This window comes from Diadema setosum, chromosome 8 (assembly GCF_964275005.1).
Source record: "Diadema setosum chromosome 8, eeDiaSeto1, whole genome shotgun sequence".
Classification (NCBI taxonomy): Eukaryota; Metazoa; Echinodermata; class Echinoidea; order Diadematoida; family Diadematidae; genus Diadema; species Diadema setosum.
The window spans coordinates 19933860-19955409 of record NC_092692.1 but is presented as its reverse complement, the minus strand read 5'-3'; the positions used below and the strand labels follow the sequence as shown (position 1 = coordinate 19955409).

The following is a 21550-nucleotide window of genomic DNA, read 5'->3' as shown; positions in this document are numbered from 1 at the left end:
CCCGGTCCTTGTCAATAATCTGTTCACCTTTTGATTTCCAGTCAAAAAAAAAAATGCTACTAATACTACAACTCCTATCACGAAAGGACCTGTTGTGGGATTGCAGCATGCAGGCTGGCCTGTCCGCAGTGAAACTCTCTCCTTATACTCACTACTTTTTCATCTCCTATTGTCATATATTTTTAATGATAGCTCGCCATGTGATAGAGTCAATCACATTCGCTGCAGTAACGTGTATTGCTGAATCAGATTTGTTTGTTGTTTTTTTTTTTGGCAAAGCTCCGTCGAGTGGGAGGGGGATACCCCCTCCCACACCCTCATCTACCTCCCACACCCTCATCTACCTAGTACATAAACTTCCCAAAAAGTTTTGCAATTCACGTTTGAGGGGTAATATATCTCTTGTTGCTTCATCATCATACATGAATGTGGTATCATTAGAAAGCTTGATTATTCCTCTTTACAATGATGTGCCATCCGCTGTGATTATGTAATCATGGAATGTGCAGTACTCTTGAATATAGGGCAGAGTATTTATTGAAATGTTGCAAAAAGAATTATTTTCAACACCGAAGCGTCTTTTGAAGATGCAATGTGTTTTGAAAAGTGCCCAGAAGACAGTGCATGTCTTGGATGAATGTGTGCCGGAGCTGCAGTTTACTGAGTGGTTGTTTGTGAGATTTTAAAGATGCCACGTTTATCGAATCTCCTAAAGGCCCAAGTAATTGGACAACTCCAAGCAGGTATACCCCAAAAGGATGTTGCGGCCCGGTTTGGGGTGAGCGCAAGCACCATATCAAGATTGCGGGTGAAATTTCTTGAAACTGGGGAAGTTAAAGACAGACCGAGGAGTGGGCGTCCCTAAAAAACAACCCCGCAAGAAGATCGGTATATCACATTGTCTACATTAAGGAACCGAAAGCTATCCGCGAGAAATCTTCAAGTCAAACTTGAAAGGCGATTTGGCAGAAGATTGTCTGATCAAACATTCAGGAACTGGCTCCACGCAACCAACTTGCGTGCTCGTAAAGCTGCAAGAAAACCGGCAATGACTGCCTTCCACCATCATGCCCGTATGCGCTGGTGTTGTGAACACTTGGGGTGGAACCAAGAGATGTAGCAATCTGTTCTCTTTTCCGATGAGTCGAGATTCTATCTCAGGAAGCTGGACGGTGGGATCAAGGTCTGGCGACATCCTGGCAAATGATTTTTGCAGATTGTTGCGTCGACAAAGTGACAGCGTTTGGAGGGGGAGGTGTAATGGTGTGGGGCGGCATCTCAGCAGTTGGCAAAACCCCGCTTATCATCATCGATGGCAACATGACGGCCCAGCGATACAGAGATGAAATCCTTCAGCCAGTGGCACTTCCGTATTTGCGCCGTAACCTTGGACGAATGCCGTCTTCCAAGATGACAACGCTCGTCCGCATAGAGGAAGGATCATCAACTAGTACCTGCGGGATGAGGGCATTGAGAGGATGGAATGGCCAGCGACCAGCCCTGACCTCAATCCCATCGAACACTTATGGGATCAGCTCGGCTGGTCTGTCAGGCAGAGAGTGACTGATCGCACGACATTGGCAGACCTGCGGCTGATCCTCATTGAAGAGTGAACACCATCCCACAGCTTCGTGTGACAAGGCTGGTGAACAGCATGAGGAGGAGGTGTCAGGCCGTAGTTGCTGTGCTTGGATCAGCTATCCATAACTGACCTAATAAGATGTAACCATTTCTCAATAAATTGAAAGGACACAGTGACAGAAAACATTGTCTGTTTTTCATTGAAGTTTGGATGAATTCACTATTGAAAAAAAGAATTGCAACATTTCATTTTTTACCTTGCCGCATATTCAGAGAGACTGTGTATTCCAAGATTGCATAAGCATCACAAGTGACACATCATTGTAAAAAAGAATAATTAAGCTTTCTAATGATACCACATTTACGTATGATGCTGAAGCAACAAGAGATATATTACCCCTCAAACTTTTTGAGGAGTTATATTAGATGCACACGTAGAATATAGCTGAATTTCCGTGATTTAGCTTTTAGCACTTCCCTAAAAAGACCCTATTTCCTTACTTTTTTGTTTTAAAAGTCTAGTATTTCACCAAAGTTTGCACCAGATCGCTGAATTTCAGGTCATAAAATGCAAAATCACCCTCGTGTGGGAGGAGGAATACCCCCGTCATGATACACCCTCGTGTTAATGTATCATTTCTTGTCACAAATAATACAAAAAATTTATTCAATTGATATCCTTTTTATTGGCAAAATTATTAAATGTAATCTACATCCAAATATTTTCCCTAAAATTTGATAAAACACGCAAAAACTTGCATCAAATTATACAACATCAAAATGCAAAAAAAAAAAATAATTAAAAATCTCACTGCAGGAGGGGGAACCCCTTTCACACCTTCCCACTCGCTCGCTCCGAAAAAAAAAAAAAAACAGCCCATGTGTCGGTCTCGTCGGCCTTGCCTTCCTTAAAGTCGAATACATTGGCTTTATGACGTCGATGTAGGGCATTCTGTCAATCAGTTGCAATGAAAAAAAACATCTCGACGGAAGAATTTGATGAACTTGAATAATTACGCAGTGCCCGCTGCATGCTATGAGAATAAGAACCAACACTTGCTGTCGGGCGGAAGCTCGGTGGTCTAGTGGAGATGACGCCTGTCCGGAGGTCATTCACATGAGGTCGTAGGTTCGAATCCTGCTCGAGTGCGTATACGCCCATGATTTTTTTTTAATTCTTTTTTATCACGGCTACTACTAAAAAACCAGTGATCAATTCAGTCATCAGTCATGAAAATGAAGCTATTAAAGAAAACATTGTTTTGACGACTGTCTAGCTGCTAGTGTGATGGGGTGGGGAGTCATTAAATTGAGATTTCAAATAACTACACCATCCATTCCACTCTTTTACCATCTGTTTGTCGATGTCTCCATCTATTCAAGGACATGCCTCGCCGAAAGGATACAATGAATTTTTGCACCCTCTAATGTATGCTGCCGATGTCTAAAAGAAATTCTCCTTTGTTATATAGAAGCCATAATGTAAACATAATCAGACAATCGCTCGACTTGGCATTGATGAAAGAATCATAGTGTATACATTGTGGTAAAGAGCATATGAATGGATGTAGCATTATTCCTCTCTTCTCGCCCACGAGACTTGTCCGTCATTAAAGGTACGCATAGGACACAGGTTCAAACCTTGGCAATGTAGACCAGGGCCCCATTTCATAAAAAATTAATATGATAGCAACTCTTTCTGGAATGACAATTGTCATGGTAACGAAAAGAATCCAACTTCCTCATTGGCTGTTGGTATGGAAAGTTGCCATTCCAGCAGGAGTTGACATCCTAACATCTTTTATGAAACGGGCCCAGGTCCTTGTGTATAAGCTGTAAGTGTTTCGTATGTACATTCACCTAATGGCTTCCAGTCAATAAAAAAAATGCTACTAACACTACAACTCCTATCACGAAAGGGCCTGTTGTGGGATTGTAGCCTGCAGGCCAGTCGGCTTGTGCCGAAAGGGTGGGTTGGGTGGTGGCGCGTCGCGTTAATGGGAACACCACCCTTCGTCCAAAGCCCCCCCCCCCCCCCCCCCCCCAGTTTTGCCGAAAGGGTGCGTTGGGAGCGTTGGGTCGCGTCGCGTTGACTGGAACCCCACCCTTCGTCCAAAGCTCCCCCGGTTTTGCCGAAAGGGTGCGTTGGTACTTTTTCTTATGTAATATTATAAGACGAGTTTTGAATTTATATTTAACCTTCAAACAACCATTTCAAAGAGGCTAGGCCTATCGTCCGGATCGGTTTACACTCTATTACCACTTGGTCTACAGCCAGTTGGTCTAATAGACTGTTTAATATCAGTTGGTCTAATAACCAGATGCTCTAGTCATCAATTACTGTTTGGTCTAATTGTTACTTGGTTTAATTACTGTTTGGTCTACAGTCAATTCGTCTAATAATAGCCATTTGGTCTATTTTTGGTCTAACACCAATTTATATCATCAAATACCGATTTGGTCTATTATGAGTTGGTCTAATTCCATTTCGTCTTATCATCAAATGGTCTAATATAAAGCCAAATTTGTCCAATATAAATTTGGTGTACACATCATTAATTTTGGTCCATTGCCCAGTTGGTCTAGCCTCTATCATCATTTAGTCTTCACCCATTTAGTCCAATAACCATTGATCTTATTGTCATTTGGTCTAATAGCCAGCCTCCTGGTCTAATCAGGTACCATTTGGTCCAATCATCGTTTCGTCTATATGACCAACTGGGCTATTTTTTTTTTTTTTGGGGGGGGGGGGGGTTGGGGACCCTTTTTCATTGATATGTACACCAAATTTATATTGGACAAATTTGGTTTTATTTTAGACCATTTGATGATTAGACGAAATGGAATTAGACCAACTCATAATAGACCAAAAATAGACCAAATGGCTATTACTAGACGAATTGACTGTAGACCACATAGTAATTAAACCAAATAACAATTAGACCAAACAGTAATTGGACGAAATGATGACTAGATCAACTGGTTATTAGACCAACTGATATTAAACAGTCTATTAGACCAACTGGCTGTAGACCAAGTGGTAATAGAGTGTAAACCGATCCGGACGATAGCCTCTTTGAAATGGTTGTTTGAAGGTTAAATATAAATTCAAAACTCTTTTAATATTACATGAGAAAAAGTACCAACGCACCCTTTCGGCAAAACCGGGGGAGCTTTGGACGAAGGGTGGGGTTCCAGTCAACGCGACGCGACCCAACGCTCCCAACACACCCTTTCGGCAAAACCGGGGGGCTTTGGACGAAGGGTGGTGTTCCCATTAACGCGACGCGCCACCACCCAACCCACCCTTTCGGCACAAGCCCTACAGAATAGACCTGATGCAAATTTGTTGTCAAGCTTTTGGTCGAGTTTCTTCAGAGACACGAATTTTGGTAGCACTATACCCGAGTGAATAAGAAAATGAAAAATATATGAATAATGCAGGTCTCTGTAGTCTAGACCACTCCCGGGCACGAGCGAGCATCAGCCCCCGTTTCTTAGTTCAGTGTCACTCTCGTCATTAGCCTAGGCTAGGCTACTCGTGTCGTAGTTTTAACGTTACTCGCCATCATCAACGTCATGCATGGTTACACGAAATAAATTGCATCTTGCCATCACCTCAACCACAGCAAAATCCTGAATATCACTCCCATCATAGTCACTCTCAGCTCATAAAACACATCAGCAAACGATACAGACATCGCAGACCTAGCTAACTAGCTCTAAACATAGTTGTAACTACGCTACGTTTGACACCTCTAGACATCTAGTTGTACAAAAAAAAAAAAAAAATGAGACGGAGGTGGAAAACTAGTAATGAATACACGAAGATCATCAACGATGGCATTCTACCGTAGAGAAAATACACAGAACATCTTGCACCGCAAAAAAAAAAAAAAAAAAAAAAAAAAAAGACGAACGATGAAGACACTTTACGGTAAAAATGCTTACACGGAAACAAACGAGTGGGTAGCGCACAAACTACGATGTTCTCGCACACACGTAGATAAGCTACATCGTGTTCAATCAAAAAACTCAACAAACACTAGGACAAAAACTCACCTCTAAATTGTTGCATATGCAAAAATAGGGCGGAGCGTGCTCGGATTAACAAGGCGGCCAATCAGCGTCCTTCTTATATCCCTTACTTGGTAGAGACTGACAGAATGCCATTCCGTACACGAAATCCTTTCTGTGTACCACGAAATCTGTTTCGCATGGTACGAAATCCATTTGATATGGTACGAAATGCATTCCGTGTGCAACGAAATCCATTTCGTATGGTACCTTACAGGGAAATGACTTTTGTTGTTCAATTCCGTACACAAAAGGGAGTGTAGTTCAGTTCTGATAGACCCTCTAGGCCTCTACACGAAATGCAGTTTGTAGAACCATTCCGTGCACGAAATTGTTTTGTAGTTCAATTCCGTACACGAAATGATTTTTTTTGGGAACAAAATAAGATTCTGTTACGAAATTATATTTGCCATGTGTCACAAAATGAAAAAGCACAAGTCTTTTTTGTAACAAAATGAGATTTTGTTTACAAAATAAAATTTGTTTTTTCATTTTGTAACAAAATGGATAACTGTCTTCCTAATTTTGTAATTAAACCAGATTTCGTTACAAAATGAAATTGTTCTGTTACGAAATTGTCTGTACAATTTCATTTTGTAACGAAATGGATTTCAGTGTATGATTTCTGTAGTTTTAAGGTAATTTCGTGTCTATTTGGACGGAATTTTCAAGCGAACACTTGGCGCCCCATACCCGAGGCCCCGAAGACCCAACAGGCCCCGAAGACCCAACAGGCCCCAAATCAAGATATCTTTAAAACATCTCACTCTCTAAACCAGCAGATGCAGGAAATTTTAGCACTTTGCGTAAGTATATCTTCGACTATCATTTAAAATTTGGTCAGCGCGGATCTAGGGGGGTCCCTCCGGGCCGGGGGGGGGGGGTGAGGGCGATAGAGGGAACCAGATTGGGTCTTAACTTTTACATTTTACTTTTTTTTTAATTTTGAGGTATGTGTAAAACATTTCTTGAATATCTGTCCAACGGGACGATTTACACTGATTTAGAAGGCACTCAATCGCCGGGAGCACCATACCTCCCCATGTTCTCATTACAAGTTTGCGCCCAGATTTAAGGGAAGAAGAACAAAATATCACGATTGTCGAACTAACTGTTCCCTTTGAAATGAACCTCGAGGATACACATCAAAGGAGAGTAGAAAAGTATAATTCAATTTTATTGTGCGGGATATCCAGGGTAAGGGAAGCTCAGTGTCATTCTATGCGATAGAAGTCGGAGCAAGGGGCCTAATAGACCGTGGTAACAAATGCCGTTTAAAAACGAATTCTGAAAACAACAAATTCCAGGATTCGTCTGAATGATTTTTTTCAGACACTCTCTAAACTCGCCATACTCTCCTCTTTTTCGATATTCTATGCCAGAAAAGAGAGAGAGAGGTTAGCCGCAGGTAGGAGATGGGGATAGTAGGTGAATGTCTATTTTGTCGCTGCGGCTGGCTTAGATTTCTATAGATTTTGTGTTTTGTTTCTGTTGGGAAAGGAGAGGAATCTGAGGTCAAATGATGTGAGATGAGATTATTGTTATACATTGTAATATTATGGTCGAATGGGCAATTGAAAAAAATGTAGAATTTTCTGTATATAATTTTTGTTTTATGTTGAAAATGGTTTATAATATAGTTGTAAAGATGGCTTTTGATTATTAATAGGTGGTGGGGGGGGGGGTATGGGGCACAGAGCCAAATAAAGATTTAAGTTTGTGAAGATTTGATGAGATGATGATGATGATAATAATAAGGCTTATGTGTTATATGTTTGTATTATTTCATCATCCTTTAAGAGGATTATTGTATTTATATTGTGGAAGATAATTACACCACTGTTGTTATTGTAACGCAGAAATAGTATATGCATTGATATTTGATTGATTGATTGATTAATATTTGATAGTGTATGTGTGATATGATATGCATATTTTGTGTTGTGGTAATGTAAACTCCAATATTGTTTTTTGTACCCCATGTACGTGCAAAACCTGCCATTCGTTTTGAATGAAACGGTAGACCTGGTTCGTTTTTACACATGTCATTCTAACACTTCCTTGAACTTAAATAAAGTCATGATTAAACAACAATGACTAGGATAAGATCTAAAATGGGGCCATACCGAGGGAGGACCCCAGAACCCCGAATGAGAGAATCTGAAAAAAAGGGTAAATGAATATAGAAACTTCTTCTCTAGAACCTGAATGATAGATCAAAGTTTGCAGGTTTGTGGTTTGGGTAGGAACATTGATGTCTGTATGGTTTCAATTTTTGTTACGGGGGGGGGGGGCTTACAATACTAGGAAAGACTTCTGTTAATAATTGAGAGCAATTTTAAGCCGCCCCCCCCCCTCAATTTTTTTTTTCAACCCACGTCTAGTCTATCTCGCTTTAACAAGAAAAAGTAGCATATTCTATAGCGAATATCCTCATTTTAGACGCAATAATCTTCGATCCCCTGTGCCCACTTCACAGATATTCGCCGTGCAAACTGGTTCACCTTACATGAAGACCTTCCTGGTTACGGTAACTTCGACGCTGTGCTCTGTCTCGGCAATTCGATTTTTTGTGAGACTGACACGATTCCCAAGTTGCCGTTGTATCGTCAGTGCGACTAACTTCATGAGCATGCTGAAGCCGGGCGGATTGCTGCTGATAGACCATAGGAACATGGACTCGATTCTTGACCGCGGCTTTGCAGTAAACAAAATGTTTATCACGAGGTAACAGAATCACCTTCGTTATCGTAGAGTCAACTGCCAATACAGTTACTCTCATCATTACACCAACACATACTGCACCTGCACACCCCTATATGTAGGTCCTGCAATGATATATATATATATATATATATATATATATATATATATATATATATATATATATATATATATATGTGTGTGTGTGTGTGTGTATATATATATATGTATATATATATATTTATATATATATACATATATATATATATATATATATATATATATATATATATAAGTAACAAAGCTGCAACAAAGTTCATGCTGTATTCACCAACGGTTTATTTCTTCACACAAATTTTCGAGCGTCTCGCCGCCCTTTCTCAAGTGTTGATACTCACTATAGTATCAACACTTGAGAAAGGGCGGCGAGACGCTCGAAAATTTGTGTGAAGAAATAAACCGTTGGTGAATACAGCATGAACTTTGTTGCAGCTTTGTTACTTATCTTTTTATCTTGCCAACACGTGGACTACCTTATCAATATATATATATATATATATATATATATATATATATATATATATATATATATATACATATATATAAATAACGTTTACACAAGAAGATGAATAAACATTCATCAGTATACATATACATATATATATACATCACAGGGGGCTATATTTCCACGCCTCTCAATTATGCTACCGACGGCTTCACGCTCCCCGCGTTCTACTGTGAAGCTAATACTGTTTGTTTTGTTTTGTTTTTATTTTTCAGAAAGAACGAAAGAAGGATAATCATTCCCTTGAGAGGCACTCAGTCTAGAATTTGGCTTGACTGAGCATATACCCACTTGCTACTTATGATAAACAAAGTCTGCTTAGTGTCAATTGCATAATAATTGAATCCCATTCAAGCGGGAACAATAAATTGGGTATCAATTCAATTGTTCATATTCCTGTTCTGAAAAACTCTTCATTTCTTATCGACTTTATGACTCACTAATATAGTGTATGCACTTTATTACATTGCAGATTAACACCGTGAAAAGCCTGTCTGCAAATGTCGTCGAAAAGGATGGTTCACCGTTTTTAGTCGAGATTACGTTCGATATGATCGTTGGCACCCAGGACGGTCCCATGGGCGAAAATGATGGAAAAGTAGCTCCGTAAGTACTTTCAATTAAAAAAAAAAAAGTATAATTATGAATATAAGAAATGCCTTTGACCAAAATGCAAGTATATAGCAGTGAAAAAAAATTTACGGCCTGGTCACACATATATTATTATAAGAAAAGACCAATCGCCGACTACCGTGTATTATACCAACTGTGAAATCACTGGTCGCCAATAGGTTGTCACAGGTTGTTAATTTTTTTTTTTCTTTTTAAAAGATGTTGGCAACATTTTTTACTGGTTGTCAGTGGTTGTCGGCGACCAGTGCGCGGTATAGGTGGTGAAAAGGTCGGTAACCGGTTGCCGACTGCAGGTCACTAACCTCTTTAGATAATATGGTCTTCGGGAGTATTTTCCCTTTGTATGAAGATGTTTGGTAGGTTTATGGACCAGTTGCGGACTAAAAGTCGACCCCAGGAAGCCGACCGATTAAAAATTGAATGTCGACCAGATTATAAGATGATTACTACGAAAGACTTTTTTTCCTAGAGTGTCTGCATCCACTACGTTCCAAGTACTGTACATGTTTGCTGCAATCCACATTCATTCATGCGTCGCTTCCCGACCACAAAAAGGTATCCCTGCAGAACTAAAGACACGACGATATAACTATAAGGGAGAGTCAGCGAAGGGTGAGGGCAAAGGTGAGGGACGGGGAAGATCACAGCCGAATGCAGGTGATGACAGCTTCATTCACACGCCCAAACAATATGTCTTATTGTGCTTCGAGACTGATCTATAAATTGTTGCTAGCGCTAAACGAACATCAGCAACAAATCGGCTACCAATTTCTAGAGGTCTTCATCAAGTCGCCGACCATGGTTGTCGATGGTCGCCTGTAATGTTTGGTTCTGGAGGTCGGCAACCAGTTGCGTATGTGTGACCAGGCTCTAGGTGACTAAGAGCAGACACTTCAGAAAAAGCACTTCCAGACAGAGGCCGGAGAATTTGTGTGTGTGTGTGTGTGTGTGTGTGTGTGTGTTGTGGGCCGATGTCCGAGGAGATAGTCATGGGTCAAAAAAGTATGTTTGTCAAATAAGTATGTTTAAAGTGACCTTAAACATACTTATTTTGTCAAATAAGTATGTTTGAGGTCACTGCCCCGTTGATTTTTTTTTCTTTTTGTTGATGAAAAAGAGTTATTACTGAATTATTTGAATTAGTACAGGTTATTATAAGTTATGATTTATTATTTTTCCCCTTCCGTTTCCTTTGTATCCTTTTCTTTTGTTATAAATTTTGCTTGTATCAGCTGTAATATGCGATGTTGTTGTTTTTTTCTTTCTCTCAATTTATGTATTTCAAATATCTCCATGTTTACAAGTTATATATTTCAAATATCTCCATGTTTACAAGTTATGTATTTCACAATTTCACATTGTACTAGTATTTGTATAACTTCCATGTTCTGCACCCAATGGAAGAACAGCGATGCCATGTTGGCATCGCTGAATATGGGCCGTTGTTGTTGTTTTTACGGAAAATAAAATCAGTCAATCAATCAATGGGCCGATGGTTCAAAGCTCCACCGCCACTCCTCCGCTGGAAGAATCTCCTGGCGGAACCCCTGGAGATTCATAGGATTTGTTGTAATTTTTACAATTGATTTTACCCTTTAAACTTAAATTTAATATACCCTTTTTTTCAGGGTTTTGAAGTGTTGGGGGCTACTGCGTCCCCCGCCCGTTCCGTTGCCCCTGCGAGCTCACCTTTGGAAATGTACGCATTATTTCTAGCATTATTCACAGGGACGTCTGACTGGAGACAATAGTTTTCTCAGCTATCTACAGAGGAGGTGCATGAATTGTCGCCTAACAAATTAATTGGTGTGGATTACCATTTGTGGCTTTAGCCAAGGAGGTTTACAAGGCGGGTTCGTCCAAAACCTTGCTTTAACTGGGATGGGGACAAAATAATGAACAAACATAATAATGAAAGCATTTACCCGTCAGTGTATGAGCTATACATCAGTCTCCAAATTAATCTGCGTGACACATATGCGTTGTAACGATATTTCAATATCCCGTTTTGTTCATCACCAACAGGGTGACTGTGCATCTAACACCACTGCACGTGCACAAATTTGGGGACCTGCTGAAAGAAGTTTTCACAGAAAACATCAGCTACTCCCTCTTCGGCGACCTTCTGCCATTCAACGGAGATTCAGAAATAGCATTCTTTCAACACGCCATCGAGAAAACGAAATATTGACAGATGACTTTTACTAAGAAATCAGACTAGAAACTTTTATTCCTTTTATTGATACTTCATTTCTAGATAACGTTGTAAGTATAGCATAATACAAGTCCCTCTTTTGAATGAAAAGAAATGTCACCGGTCTTTCTAAGTCCTGTAGGAATCGCCTTTGGCAACCATATTCATTCTTACTTATCCTACCAAGAAGAAAATGCATCATAGACAATATAACACCTTGCGCATAGATTACTTTGAATATCCATTGACTTCGGCATCTGATTTTATTCTTCTATAATTTTTGACTACCATGTAATTCCTTGGTACCTACACGGCATTTGGAAGCATTGTTCATGTCTCGCATTGTTTTCTCAGTACAGACACTGTATGCGCGTGCACCCACCGTAACGTCATCAATTATGTGTAATCAGTGCCCATGATATCTTCCGTGAGTTGTGTGTGTTACAAGTTTGCGTGTTTCATGTTTGTGTAGGCCTACATCATTGTTGGTTTCTCTCTTTCTTTCAGGTCTGTCTTCCCACGTAGCTTCTGTGTCTCGCTCTAGGTGGGAAGTTCTTTGAATTTTTGTTCTCTTTGAATGGTGATGAACTTTATGAAACAGTAAGACACAGTGCCCGATCAGGTCCGATACACTTCAAGTCCCTTTGAAGGTTATATATCAAATGAATAGAATACTCTGGCACAAAAATTTGATTACAATCTTAACTCAAATAAACCTGTGTAGAATTTGTCATGATTTTTATTTTTTACCTCCAATCCCAAACACGTCTCTTTGGTGTGATGATCTTTTTTCTTTCGTTCATACAAATTTGAAAACCAAAGATTTCTACTTTAACTTGGCCATTTTATGATTAATTTTAACAGTAATCAATTTTCCGACATATTTCACGATTTATTTCATAGTCATGTGAAGATACCGAATTATCCCACGCGACGATCCAATGAATTTCCTTGCGGAGACTGACAGTAGGCTACATACTTAAAATGCACTTGTTTATATACTGGATCCAAACTTTGGAATAGCTGTACAGACGTCAGTTCAAAAGATCTTCTAAACTCATGACGTTTAAATACAAACTAAGAAAAACACATTTGTTATCGGCATAACGTTATATAGATAACTTCTTATGTAGTAACATTCGTGCTTTCACTTTTTCCGACGGTGCAGTGGCGCACGTATTCTACTATAGATTAGAGACCTCTACGTTCTTCGCTGCTCCTCCTCCCGTCTTCTGTCCTCTCTCTAATTGTGCTTCTGTTTGTTTTTTTTTTTTGGTAATGTCATTGTGCTCTCTTGTGAGACGTCGCGTCTTTTGTGTATGTATGCATGTTTGTGTTTGTGTGAGCAAGTGCGTGTGTATGTACATGACTACTCTGTTCGTTGTTTTTGTTGTTTTCTTTCGCCATATTTTCTGTGTATACATACGATTTAATTAATAGTGCCTGCAGGTTGTAGCACTGTAAGCTTAGTCTGACTTAGTATTTTCTTTTGCTTTAAAACAAAAACTGTTCGTAATAATGACTTTTTTCATACCTGCATCAGAGTTTCATTTTACGTTTTGAGCGATCCATGTTTTACAAGCCCTGCTTTTCAGTGGACCACTTTTTTTCCCATCGTTGCACCTTCTTTTCTGTCAGCCTGGCAAAGTAGGGCCTATGCATTACTGTTCGTGGTTATTTCACTTAATTGCATATATTATTATTGTTCTTGGTTATTTTACTTAATTGCATATATTATCATTACTGTATTATACTGTATATGTCTACGTTACGATACACACTGTATTATGTATCTCTTACAAATTGATAAAACAGTATGATTTCAGGAATGTATATGCTTTGATTACTGTTTCACTCTTTTGTTGGATGAAAATAAGTGACTGTTGAATTGAACTACATATCATGTGACAATAAAGATAGGCACTGAAATATAAAAACCAACAACTTTTGCACACACTTTATGAAAACAGATGTATTTAGGAAAGTTACAATGATGTAGTTTTGAATTGAGATGCTAATACAGATGTTAAAGATAACATTGACATTACGGATTAGGAAAAGAGAAAGCAATAGAAATACTACTTATTCTCTATAATGCATTACTTGGTCGCACTGCATTGTATGCTAAATGTTTGAGATACAAGAGAAAATAGTTTTAAACTAGATATCTGGATAATATGAAGCCAAATACACGGCAATGCTATCATCATTGAGACCGAATCACTACTGATTAAAAAGACTCAAGGAATGATTATCTTTTTATTGAATAGAAGATGACGTTTATAATGGAGATTAAGATTCAAAATTTAAAAAAAATGAATTCCAGCCTTTACTTAATTTATTTGTGCTTTTTTTGTGCTCCCGCTTAGTTGCATGTCTGTATAAAGATTGTGTTTTTACGAGGGTATTTCGCAATGCCTGAGGGTATGTTTTGAAGTTTGATATGTATTTGTATTACCTAATAAAGATTTTTTTTTTTTTTGAGAGAGAGAGAGAGAATATTTCTGGTCATGAGGTCAAAGGTCAAAGATCAAACGTCAAGTGAAAATGTTAAAATTCCTTTTTTTGTCTTCATATCTCGGAAAAGGTTCAAGGTACATTCATAGCACTAAGTGACTATGCATGTACTGATTGCCAGTGATTGTCTTGGAAACTTTAGGGTCAAAGGTCAAGGTCAACCTAAACCTTCATTATTTCGCTAATATGTATGCAGTGCCTGAGGTCTTTTTTTTTTATTGTTTTTGTTTTGTATGAGCCTGCATGTTATCTGGATTATGTAAGTTTACATTTTTATGTTTATGTAATACTGCATATGTATATTTTTCATTTTTGTAAAATCATTTGTAATTCAGCCTCTGCTCTGGCTGCGATCAATGATTTGTTGAATAAAGATACCATTAATAATAATAACAATAAAAGTAATTGTGTAAGTGTTGTAAGCAAGACCCCTTGGCAGAGCAGTTGCGAGTGATCTGAAAGGGATACCCTTTGTATCTGCTGGAAACTCCGGACATGTACAAGTTTCCCAATTTACACGTAACACAGCAGCATATACACACATTGCATTTTTGGGCCATTTTCATGTTTACCGTTCCCGGCTTCGAGCTGTCAGAACTTTATGTGTGTGTGTGTGTGTGTGTGTGTGTGTGTGTCTGTATCTGTGTCTGTGTGTCTGTGTGCGTGTGTTTTTATGTATCCTTATACTTAAATGCTACTGCTACATTTTAACAACACACACAAACCCGTCACAGTTAAAAACGCCTGAAATATGAATACGAGAACACAGATGTCTACTTAAGTATCTTTAATGACATCACATCAATAGTATAAATCAAATGCATCAAATTTCCTGATTCTTCATCCTCCTTGAGAAACCTTATTATTGTTATTATCACAACAGTATTTGGTTTGCTTTACTGTACTAGTATCAAAAAAAGTTTTATCTATGCTTAATATCCATCGCATTGAATATTTTAGCACTTTTTAACAACAATGTTCTGCAAATTATTTTACCTTTCTTTGTAAAAGTTCAATACATTAGCATACAGTTACGTTGATGTTGCAAAAAAAAAATGCTACAAGTTTATCAATTGTGTATCACAACATGTGACTTAATAGCATTCAGATGGATGCAGACATTAATTGGTCCTGTCATATGTGTATACAGACTAAAGTACCTTATCTTTAGGCATGCGTCAGAGGACAACACCTATACTCGTCATCATTTCAAAGTCCTTCCTGTACTAATTTGATTTTTCATTGACAGAGACGTAAAGGTCTTCTTTACAAATTGAGTTTACTGGTTTCTTAATGCAGATCAATAATGCTGCAGGACATGACGTTAACATTATCATAAAAGTCCGTTATTCAGACTGGGATTCTCACGAACAACCACAGCCAGGCTCGTGTTGATGCGAGTGTGAAGAGCAGTCTGATTGGCTGTCGAGATTAAGATTCCGACACTGAGGCAGAAGATTGCTGATGACGTCAGAGGAACCTGGTTCGAACCACATGGTGGCGTCGTTCATCTTGTAGTAGCGATCTTCTTGGAAGAAGTAGACGAAGCCGTCGGCGAACAAGCTTGCTGCTTCGACGCCGCTCCGTAGCGCGACAGGTACATTGCTGAACATATTCGTAATGCGAGCCCTTCGTAGTAAGCTGTTGGTGCTGCTAAACTTGTAGGCAAAGCTCCCTGTTCGTGCAGACAATGGAATGGAAAATAAGAATGAATTAATATTGAATATTCAAGTACCTTGGGTCTGATTAAATCATGATTCAAATTGTTATCATTAGGTAGGAAGTGCCTGTGCAACATTGATTAAATGATAATCCGATTATAATGTAGTACATTCACAAAGATGAAAATGGCATTAAGCAAAATATCAATAATAAAGACAGACGAAATCGAGTTTGTTAATTTCGATACATGAATCATTATACACGTGGATCTAGACTGTAGAGGAACACCGTACAAGGAGGAACTTATCCAAGCACGTAAGCATTCGGGACCTCATTTTTAAAGTATAGCTAGTCTAATCCACCATTCCACAGTTCTCCAAAAGTCGTGCCCTAAGAGTCGTAAGAGTATTTCTGGTTCCACGTAGATTCCAGTGACCAGAATGAAAAAGACTTTTTAAACTTGAATGTGATTGGTTATTTGTCAGGGGGAAACGTACGATAATATGAGTAGAGCAGTACACTAAAACGCAGCTCACCTTTGAAGAAGTATTTGTCGCCATTTCCTGACTGGTAGGCGGCATCGATGTTGCAAGGAAGGCCGACCCATCTTCGGTTCGTCGGGAAAGGCGGCTGGTTATGATTGGCGACCGTCTGTCGATACACGAAGCAATCCTGCCAACGAGATCAGAAGGCAATACGAAAATTAATTTCAGGTAGCGGGCATATGGTGTCAAGAACAAATTTACTATTCAATAACATTAAGTTTAATGATGATTTTTATTCAGATTTACATAATTTACAAATTAGGAATGGTCTATAACCATGATAAAAGATATAACAGTTAATCTGGTTACAATTCAGTGAAAGTTATGCGATCTTACATAGGCGTATCCGCACAAATACATGAACTCACAAACATAGAGTCACCAGCAAACACATGTATATACATACATTCTTTCCAAGTTACTTTACAATTACACACTATGTGGATTAGCATTATGTTTACCACAAAGCAAATCAAAATATCACTCCCATTCCTTTAAGAAAAAAAAAATTGTTGTAAACAACGATAATAATTTGTGGTCGCAAAACTGCTTACAGATACAACAGAGTCAAGCAACTTACGTTGAAAAAATATGAGAAGATGCCATCTTGGAAGCTGGCGTCAAGAGCTGAGGGGAAATTGGTGCCAAATCTGGCGTCGACTCGTCCCCACGTTGCTGTCGATTCGTCGAGTCGCCAGTAGTAGGGTCCTATTAAAGGGAATACACACAAAACAAAATAATTCATAGGTATAATAGTAGGTCACAAATCACAAAGATTAATCACTATGAAAATCAAATTGGATGAAAGTGAAAGTACCGCTTTGTATCATATATTTTTCTAATGGAACTGAATAAACTATTAAATTGAACTATTGACACAATTGCTATTAGATGCTAAAAACTTATATATACCAGCATGCATTGCTTGATCATGACGCTCATGAGATCAGGTAAGGTCATGACAAGATTATCAGTGAGGAAGATATGTAAAAACATGACAAGTTTACTCAAAGAGGGCGTGCTTTACTCACCACTGATGGCAAAGACTCGGCCCCTGACATCCCGAATGACGGATTGGAAAGAGCCGCTGCAAGCTGACCTGGGAGGAGGCGGGCTCGTGGGTGGTTGGCGTGTCGTGGTGGTCGATACCGTGGTCGTCGGTCGACGGGTTGTCGTGGTTGTTGGTCGCCCAGAGCCAGTGTTCGCTGATGATTAAACAGAAAGAGAAAGAAGAATGTAAGCATCGTAGGAATGCATGGTCAAAACCAAGCATTAATAAATTACCATCCAGAAAAAAAAAAGAAAAAGAAAAATCTTCCGTATCTGATATTGATAATCTCGTTTGCCTTGTGCATAGATCTATAGGTGCATTTGTGTATTCATACATACTTTCATTCATATCACTAATACGGGGTAAGAAAGATTAAGATTAAAGATACTCACGTCCATACAGACTTTGAATTCCGAGGATGTCATCCCGATCGAGACGAAAATTGGGCTGGTAACCACGATAGTAGGGGTACATGAGGGCAGATGACACGTCCGAATGATACAACCCAAGACTGTGTCCAAACTCGTGGGCGGCAACTTGGAACAGGTTGGTACCTGATTGATAGAGAAAATATCAATTAGCACTAGAGGATTTGAAGGCAGTATAGGGAATTGCATCAAATGTACTTATGAGTTTATAATTTGAAATCTTCATCGGAGTGAACAAGGGAGTAAGAAAATAACAGATAACAGATTATGATTTGGGCAAAAAGCAGCTCAGAGAAAACAGGTGAGTTCACATTGTCGAAAAAAAAAACAACAACAACAACATTGATCACGACATTTTACTTGCTGAGTAACTCACCTGAGTATGTATTCATAGTCCATGTTTCAGACTCGTCGAAATGAGCGTCTCCGTTTCGGGGAAGGAAGGCGTGAGCGAGTACACCACCACGACCGTCAAACCGGATACCATCGCCGTGCTCGTAGCTGCCGAACAAGATCTGGATATCGACTGAACCAGGACCGATGACTTCCTGGAAGCTTAAGCCTGACACATCTTCCCAAACCTGTGAAACAAACAACGCCAAGGAAAGTCGATTTTAAACAGACATATGCACATATTCGATACTGAAGCGATAGTGTGCGAACTAACTCAGTAACTGTTTCTTGATTGCATGATAAGATACAATAAGGGACCAAGGAGGAGTGATCTTTGCATTGTTGTTTCGACAAGCATGAAAGAGTGATTTAAACATACAGTCTGACTTGAGAAGGGGTTTTCATATCATTACTCATCGTAAGCCCGAAAACGCATCGCACATCTTAGCAGACCATTTTCATCGAAATAAAAGAAATGTTTGTCGATTGCATGACACTTTATCAAGACACAATAAGGGACTAAGGAGGAGTGATCTTTGCTTTGTTGTTTCGACAAGCATGAAAGAGAGATTTAAACATGAAGAGTTTGTTCGCAAAAACCGATAAGTCCATTTTTGAAGATTTTGAAGTACAAAATAATACCTTTTAAATAATATATTGGTCACTACATATTAAGGTACATTTTTGAAGTTATGGTCAAAAGAAGCAAAAATTTTCTTATTATTCTCTTTATTTTTCTTGACCTTTAATCGCAAATATCTCCATTTGGCAAATATGGACTTATCAGTTTTTGCGAACAAACTCTTCACTTACAGTTTGACTTTGGACGGGGTTTTCATATCATTATTTATCGTAAGCCCGAAAAACTTATCACACATCTTAGCAGACCATTTTCATCGAAATAAAAGAAACGTTTGGGATAAATTAAATTGTCTTACCTGGAAAGCTCGTCTTATTTCGCTCTTCACCTGGGATGACGATGGGATATCGGCGGTGAGGGCGCCAAAGCGGTATGTCACCCGACTGTTGAGCCACTTGGTTCTAGCAGCCACAAAGGGAAGCACGTCAGGCACTCCGCAGCGAGGTGTGTTCAGAATCTCGACGGTTGCATTGTCAAGAATACCTGTCAACGACAAAGAAGAAAAAAAAAGGATGAAGTAAATAGTTTTAATACCACTTTATTGTGTACAGCGCACGGCGTTTAAAGAGTAATGACACCTATATACATGTAGATGGTATATAAAATGAGGAGATGATGTACATTTTCGGAGGAAAAAACTCCATACAGATGGGTCATTATTTTCAGTTTTGTACAGATACTTCGAAATCCAATTCTTTTTTGCACTCATTTTAAAGTACAAACGATGGTACACGCTTATACACTTGTCCTTGTCCCTAAAACGGATGTGGAATATATTATAAAAACCAAAATGTGTAAACTCTCTGTGGATTAAACAAAAAGGAAGAAAAAAGTGTTTGGCTTGGTTTGCCAAGTGCCAACTATAACATACCAAAATCCATCCTGGTTTAAGACGAGATAATAGTGAGTGACCTCACCTGTTTGAGGAATACTAGCGTTCCTCTGGAAGTCCATTAGAACCTTGGTCAGATTGACTCCGGTACTTGGGTTGAAGGAGGAGCCTGGAGGCAGATAGCCGAACTGCTCAAGTTGACCCTTTGTGGAGAGAAAGAAACAAGAAAATGACAGAACAATGAAAACCGATATTCTAAAATTTTCTACACTCTAGCTTCGATTACTCAACACATTGATGGATTGTGGTTTGATTGCCAATTTGCAGACCCGTATTCTTTGATAGTAATGTCCTGATATCGACAATATACAAACGACATTTGTATAACATTCTCATGGAATGATAATATTGGTTTTCAAGATCAATGCCATTGCCTTGTCATATACAGTTTCATCTAAGAATCATGAATTTTAGTCAAATACGAACAGGAATTGAATTATCATCATTCAAAATCGTTTTTCGTCGTTCAAATGTAATTATGTCGCAGCAGACTTCGCATTTGCGCATTCTGATGCATGACTGCACATACTAAGTATGTTTTCGGCAATGGTTATTCAACTTCGTCTCAACTTGTCCCCAGCTCATTCCCAATACTCAAATTCGCATAAACACGGGGAAACAAGTTCATAAAAGGAACATCCAGAATAAACTAGTACGATGTCCATTTTAAAAGTACATGATTTTGACATTGATCTTTGCCTAACAACGAATATGAAAGCTCTAAACGAGAAATCTTTGGACCAAAGTCTTTCGACCGCTTAATCAAATATACGAATTAGAATGTACATAAAATGAAAATGGATAAAAACTTTACGAAGTCTATGATGCCATACATAGGAGTTCAGTATAACTAGCATCGTTAGTTTTTGAACGCATTATAGGAGTTGACTCTACATGTATATAAATCAATGGATCATCATTCAAAATCAAACTTTTGTAGCAAGTTGTGAGGCTTACTTTGAGTTTCGTCACTTCTGACAGTTCGATGCCATCTTCAACAACTACCATGGGTGATCCGGATGGCTCTGCCGTCGTCGTGAGAAAATCTTGGATGTCAACGTCGCTCTGGATTGAATCTGTTGAAGCTTTCGCCACGGTAATTGATGTCCACAATCTACACAGGGTAAGCAAGGTGATCAGAAAGACTGGTTTGTCCATCGTGGATGTGAAGCTACTAATGTGTTGATTCGAGAAGGACTGCTAATTATTCTCCAAAGTTTCCCTTGGTTAGAATTGTGATTAGAACTCTCCTTCTCGGTCCCATTTATAAGAGGTCTCTCCGAGGGTGACGACATAAAGAAGACACTGCTCTTCGCTGATTGGCTAGCCAATCAGCGGGTGCCCTCTTAGAAGCGAGAGTGGATTGGACGTTCATTGTTGCTTTGGTTTAATACAAAAGAAGTGCAGCCAGGCCTTGCAGTATTGTTGCTGCTGCTGTATCCGGGTTTTGCTTTCAATTTGTCCGTGGGTGTTAAGGTGTAGGTGTATCAAGGAATTACGTAACTGACACCTAGCTCACCTGAAACCATCTTCTATTATTCCCCCTCTCCTACTAAGTAGCTTTAAATCATCTAATTTCGAATGCGTTTCTGTCTGATTTTTTCATTTACACACGTCTCCCTGACAACGATAAACAGATCAGCCCGTATTTTTGTTACTCTTACATGGC

General features: G+C 39.0%; 1 protein-coding gene and 1 pseudogene across 1 annotated transcript; one reads left to right on the top strand and one right to left on the bottom strand.

Moving 5' to 3' along the window:
- The first annotated feature begins 1260 nt into the window (after positions 1–1260).
- Positions 1261–11750, top strand: LOC140232131 (glycine N-methyltransferase-like; annotated as a pseudogene).
- A 3808-nt stretch (positions 11751–15558) lies between these two features.
- LOC140232130 (hatching enzyme-like) lies at positions 15559–21039 on the bottom strand. Its single transcript, XM_072312278.1, has 9 exons — positions 20839–21039; positions 19907–20024; positions 19288–19472; positions 18333–18537; positions 17921–18082; positions 17509–17682; positions 17058–17185; positions 16469–16604; positions 15559–15945 (listed from the first exon to the last, which is right to left on the bottom strand). The coding sequence occupies exons 1-9, from the start codon at positions 21037–21039 to the stop codon at positions 15635–15637; spliced, it is 1620 nt and encodes a 539-aa protein (XP_072168379.1). The 3' UTR covers positions 15559–15634.
- Between the last annotated feature and the right edge of the window lie 511 nt (positions 21040–21550).